General features: G+C 30.6%; 1 protein-coding gene across 1 annotated transcript; it reads left to right on the top strand.

The window, feature by feature from the left end:
• Nucleotides 1–1710: 1710 nt before the first annotated feature.
• LOC145571349 (protein FAR1-RELATED SEQUENCE 5-like) lies at nt 1711–3305 on the top strand. The gene is made up of 2 exons (XM_081630400.1): nt 1711–2004; nt 2124–3305. The coding sequence occupies exons 1-2, from the start codon at nt 1711–1713 to the stop codon at nt 3303–3305; spliced, it is 1476 nt and encodes a 491-aa protein (XP_081486526.1).
• Nucleotides 3306–6538: the final 3233 nt, after the last annotated feature.

Here is a 6538-nt window from a genome sequence, read left to right as displayed (position 1 = left end):
AAATTACGATTTTTTATTTTTTTTCAATCTGCACCGCATAATGTAGTCGTATTTTTTAAAAAGTTATAAATATTTCTTTTTTCTAAAAAAAAACTTTTATTTCATTTGTGATCATCAAAATATATATATATATATATATATATATATATATATATATATATATATATATATATATATATATATATATATATATATATATATATATATATATATATATATATATATATGGGATCATGTGAGAACCTAAGCATAGAATAGGAACTAGGAACTAATCTGGTGCGTTGATCGTCCTTAATCCAACGGCTGACATCCCACCCGCCTTTTTCATTTCAGTAATGTCATTTTGGTAATTTAGCCACTTTGAATGACCTCCTTTCTTTCTCTCTCTCTTCCTTCATTTTCTCTCTCTTCGCATCCTCATTTTCTCTCTCTAACCTTGAGTTCTCCGCCCGCGATCTGAGTTCTTCGATTAAGCGAATTTTTTGCCCGGATTTTTTTATTTTCATCTTCAATTACATCGTATTCTTCGATTTTTTCATTCATTGAGGTAATTTTCTAATTATACTTGTATTTTCGTCGTTTATTTTGATTTCATTATTTATCTTATTACGTGTTTTCCTATTTAGTGTTTTTTATCTTAATTTTTATCAATTTTTATTTATTAATTGTTCTTTGAATTATTCTATACAATTTAGTGTTTGATTTTGTGTTTTATTTTTACGATTTTGGTTTTTAATTTCTATTTTATGGTTTTACACTTACGAAATTCATTGTAGATGTTTTTTGCATATAGTTGCTATATTGCTTGCTGTTATTAATCAAGTTGTATAATTTGTTGTTGTTTTACACTTACGAAATTCATTGTAGATTTTTTCTGCATATCCTTATAACTTCATGTTTTTTAGTTTCTTCAAGTTTTTAAATTTTTTTTTTTTTTTTTTTGTACTTTATGCTCTGAGTCATTTACTTTTTAGTATATCTCTAACAGTTTTTATTAGCTTATTTTTAAAAAAATTTGTTTACTTTTAGTTATAGTTTATTTACTTTTATTTATTGTTTGTTTACTTTTTCCTTCTATTCATTTACTTTTAAGGAAAATGTCTGAAAGTGTAGAGCATTGTTCTTCTTCTGTCACTATTGAAGATAACAATGTAAGAATTTCCAAAACACCCACTCAGCCTTTGCTTCCTAAAATATATTATAATTCTGAAGGTGATAAAGAGTATATGTCAGGTTGTTCTTTGGAAGACAAACCTTTTGTTGGAATGATATTTGATACTCTTTAAGATGGTATTGCCTTTTTATTACAAATATGCTAATGAGTGTGGATTTAAAGTCCGTTCTAGTACTACTAAATCACAAAAGAATAAGGAAGATCCTACAGGTAAAGGAGTTACTGTAATTAAATATTTATTATGTAGCAAAGAAGGGTATGTGACAAATAACAAGAAATCTGGTATACAAGTTGAGGGTTCTTGTTTAAAGAGAAAGAACTGTGAAGAGAGTTGCTTGTCCTGCTAAGATAAAATTTAGGTTTTGTACTGGTGGGAAGTATATGGTTTATTGTTTTATGAATATCATTCTCATCCTTTTTCTACACCTACTACTAGGCAGGTTATTAAACATGAAGTTGGTTTAAATTTTGCTCATAAGAAGTTTATTTTTGACAACTCAAAGTTAAATATAGGTGCTGTTATGTCTTCTACGATCATGAAAGAACTTTGTAGTGGGTTTGAAAATGTCAGGGGCAGTAAAAATGATTTCAAAAATTTTTCTAGGGACTTGAAAGTTTATATCTCTAATGCTGATGGTGCGATGTTTGTTCAGATTCTTGAACAAAAAGTGAAAACCAGTAAAGAGGGTTATTATTTTGATTACTGTGTTGATGAAAGCAGGCATTTGACCCGTGTCTTTTGGGCTGATACTATTGGTAGAAGAGATTATCAATTATTTGGGGACTCTTTATCTTTTGATTCTACCTATGATACAAATAAATATTCATTGGTTTTTTTGTCCTTTTACTGGTGTTGATAATCACAAGAGATGTGTTACAAATTGTGCTGCTCTATTATCTAAAGTAGACATAGATTCTTTTTTTGTGGCTATTTCAAACTTTTTTGAAGTGCATGGGAAGAGAACCCTCTTGTATTATCACTGATCAATATCCTACAATGGGTATTGCCTTAGAAAAGGTTTTTACCAAGACTAAACATAGGCTATGTATGTGGCACATAATGAGGAAGGTACCTAAAAAGGTTGGAACTGCTTTTTGTAAAGAAACTGATTTCCTGAAAAAGCTAAGTGTAGTAGTTTGGGATAGAGAAATTGATCCTCATGTATTTGTTGATGGCTGGAATAGTGTTATGGAGGAGTTTGACCTTGTCAATCATGAGTGGTTTGCATACATGTTCAAGATTAAACATATTTGGATTCCTGCATATTTTAGGGACTTATTTATGGGTGGTGTACTGCGTTCTACTTCTAGGTCTGAAGGTGAAAATAGTTTCTTTTGTAATTTTACAAACCCTCATGTGACTTGTGTTGAATTCTTTGTTCGTTATGAAACTGCTCTTGATGCTCAAAGGCATGAACAAGATGAGTTGTTTTGGCTTAATAAACTTGGGCCTCAATTGGTTACTCATTTACACTTGGAAAAGCACGCTGTTGTTGTTTATACTCGTGCCATATTTTATGATTTTCAAGAAGAATGCGAGGGGGCCTATTTTTCATGTGGTGTTGAAAGTTGTAGTTCTCTGTATGGAGATGGTGTGGAGTATTCTGTTATTGTTGATCGTGAGAAAAGGAAAATTTTTGATGTAACTTTTGACTTGGCCACATATGAGTCAAGTTGTACTTGTAGAATGTTTGAGAGTCAAGGCGTTTTATGTAGACACATTCTATTTGTTATGAAAGGCAAGTGTATACGTGAAATTCCCGATCCTTATATCTTGAATCGTTGGAGAAAAAATGTTCTGAAGAAAGCTTCTGTCATAAATGTTGCTCTGGATGATGCTTCTAAGTATGATAAGAAGAAGCAATTGGTCAGTGATGTATGGTCCAAGATTTTCAATTGTGTGAGTTTAACTGACCAATCTGAGGATGATTTATCTGAGCTTATTAGGACATTATCTTCATTTGAGGAGCACATGATATCAAAGAATAATCTTGAAAATGCACCTAGTTCAAAAGAGGTGAAAGATGCTGATATTCAGATTTTGGTTGGGTCAAATGAAGTAGATGTTAATATCTTGCCTCCAAATCAGTGTCTTAATAAAGGTTCTGCCAGAAGTTCAAAGCGGTTGTAGAGTGTAAAAGAAATAGCGCTACTGAACAAAAATCCAAAAAGGGCATAACCTGTAGAGCTTGTGGGCAATCTGGTGTTTCCCATGACAATAGAAATTGTCCAAACAAGTAATTTTTCAGGTATTTTACTTTTAAATGTGTTCAATTTACTTTAAACTTCTATTCATTTACTTTCACCTTAACTTCATTTACTTTTTATTTTGTGCAGGTATTATTATACTTGATAACTGTCCAAACAAGTAATTTTTCAAGTATTTTACTTTTAAATGTGTTCAATTTACTTTAAATTTCTATTTATTTACTTTAACCTTAACTTCATTTAATTTTTATTTTGTGCAGGTATTATTATACTTGATACTTTTTTTATTTGGTATTTTTTACTTTTCCTATTTACTTTAAGTTGTAATTTATTTACTTTACAATCTAATTTATTTACTTTAATTTGTCACAAATAAATGATGTTTATTTTTGTGCAGTTATTATAATACTTGGAAATTAAAAGATGTTTTGGAAGATCAAGATTTAATGAACAAATTTTTTTTATTATTTTTATTATTGTAATATTCTTACATTTTGATTATAAGTATTTGTACTATAGAACTTAAATTCAGTTTATATACTTTTAGCTATTATACATTAACTTTATGGACAGTTTATGTTTACTTTTATATCATATGAATTGTTTGATATATATAATGTTCTTATTACAAAATTAAAGATAATATCTTGTATTACTCCTTTTGTTCTAGAATAGTTGTTACCATTTCCATTTTTTGTTCTAAAATACTTGTCACATTTTTCATGGAACCCGAATTTACAAGAGTATTTGAGACCCGATCTCGAACATGAATTGACGTGTAGATGACCTGACCTAAATGTAACCCATAGATTATTGACTTGGTGACTTCAACTTGATTATAACTCGTAAAATTATTGACTTGAACCAAATTCGTCTAAAATTCTAGATTGACTTAATTCTCTAACTTGCTAATTATTTACTTGACTTGAATGTAACTTGACCTGTTATTAAACTCACCTAAACCTGTACCAAACCTAATAAGATGTAAGGCCAGTTGTAATTCAACTCAAGCTAACCATGACCCATTCTGTGTTTGATCAACATAGGTTACGGTATTAATTCCTGTTGACCTAACTCGAATAGATACGACCCATTCTTACTTAACCCAAACCAAACTCGTTCTTACTGAAATAGTGTGGTGCATGAACTTCCAAAAAATAATATTTTTAAAATTTGTATTTTCTTTAGTGTGACAAAGCATTTAACTACCACTTTCACAATTACCTCCACCCATGGATGTGGGGCATGTCAAGTAGGAGACTTGACCCATCCCAAGTTTGGTGGGGATGGGTCTCGGTTTGGCGAGTGGTGGGGCGGGGATGGAGTATTTTAAGTTGTACCTGCCCCATCCCTGCCTTACCCTACCCGTTTCACTTTGTACCCGCCCTATCCCCAACTCATACCCACATATATATCTTTAAAAGAAAAATTATATACTTTTATACTATTTAATAAAAGAATTACGTGAATTAAAATATTGTACCCGTTGTGGCGTCGTGGGGAAGGGGATGGGGATTGAAAGGCCAACATCCGATCCGCTTCGTCCTTATAATCGAATTAATTCCCTTTACTTATAATCGAATAACATGTTTTTGAGTTGATTTTTTTTTTTTTTTTTTTTTGACGTGAATACTTTTTCCCATTTCCACCTCTACTTTAGATCCATTTTCTATTAATGTAACAGTATTTTTCTTTACTTTAAAATTGAAAACCATATTTTAGAAAGTTTTTTTTAAAACATTTTTTCTTTTACTTTAAATATAGTGTTATTTACTTTAACACTATTTTCATTCACTTATAATCGAATAACATGTTTTTGACTTGAATTTTTTTCTTGTTTTGACTTTAATACTTTTTTCTATCTCCACCTCTACTTTAGATCCATTTTTTATTAGTTTAACAGTATTTTTGTTTAGTTTAAAATCGAACACCATATTTCAGAAAGGTTTTTTTTTAAAAAAACTTTTTCTTTTACTTTAACATAGTGTTATTTACTTTAACACTATAAATAACACTAGGAATGGCAACGGATCGGATTCGGGTCGGATGTGGCTAAATCCGAATCCGATCCGTTTAGTAAACGGACCCTGTACTTGGATCCGAATCCGAGTCCGAATCCGAAAAATCCGAGTCCGAATCCGATCCGACTCGTAATTTTCGGATCCGAATCCGGTCCGTTTATTTGGACCTCCGAAATGGTCCGAATATTTTTTTTTATTTTTATTTTTTGTAATGTCATATACCTATAATTGCTTGTATTGTCATACCAATTAAAGTATAAACATAACATATTTAAATTATAAACTAAGTTACATAACAAAATTTTGCTACAAAACAAGCAAATAATTGTCCCAAGTTATAGAGCATATGCTTATACTCTCGGATTCGGACTCGGATTGGACTCCGTCGGACTTTGCGTAGGGTCCAAGTCCGATCCACCTCCTATTCGGATTCGGATCTATTTTATCGGATTTGGATTCGGACTAATTTTAAACAGATTCGAATCGGATTTTTTTCTTCGGATCGGATCGGATTCGAATCGAACTCGGATTAAATTGCCATCCCTAAATAACACTATTTTCATTTACTTTTTGATTGATTTCTTCTACTTTTACATCTACCACCATTTTTGACACAGAATAATACTAGTAATTCAACTTATGGATATAATATGTATTCTTCATACAAACATACTACTTAAAACTACTGATATATTCTAATATCTATGATATATTCAAATCTACTGATATCATTTACAATTGTTCAGATGCTTTCTTCTCTTCCCAATTCTCAACATTTGTAAGTAGTGTTTGTTTCATTTGATTCTTATCATTGAGAAGTAGGTCAAGCACTGTTCTTATGTGATGATGATTCAGTCTTGGAAATTCCTGTAAAAAAAATAAAAGATTAACTTTAGTTTAAATAAATTATTAGATAAGTATAGAGTTTAAGGACATCAAAATTAAGTATGCTAACTTACCTCTTTTATTGTTCCTAATCCTATCCCATTTGCACCATCATAAACCTTCATATGTAGCAGTAGATAGCTTGCTGAGAAATTATCTTCTTTTTCTTTTTGGAATGGAAGTTCAATTATTCTCAGCTTGTAGGATAGCATATCATTTGCTTGTGGATGCTTTCTTTTTTTAAACAATT

Source organism: Chenopodium album, chromosome 2 (genome assembly GCF_948465745.1).
Source record: "Chenopodium album chromosome 2, dcCheAlbu1.1, whole genome shotgun sequence".
Lineage (NCBI taxonomy): Eukaryota > Viridiplantae > Streptophyta > Magnoliopsida > Caryophyllales > Amaranthaceae > Chenopodium > Chenopodium album.
The sequence above is the reverse complement of the archived record's forward strand: the minus strand, read 5'-3'. Positions and strand labels throughout refer to the sequence as shown.

Bases quoted from the DNA above. Each gene is read 5' to 3' on its own strand.
- LOC145571349 (XM_081630400.1), top strand. From the start codon at position 1,711: ATGAAAGAACTTTGTAGTGGGTTTGAAAATGTCAGGGGCAGTAAAAAT. The intron at 2,005-2,123 runs GTTTTTTTGTCC...ACTTTTTTGAAG, and splicing joins ATACAAATAAATATTCATTG to TGCATGGGAAGAGAACCCTC.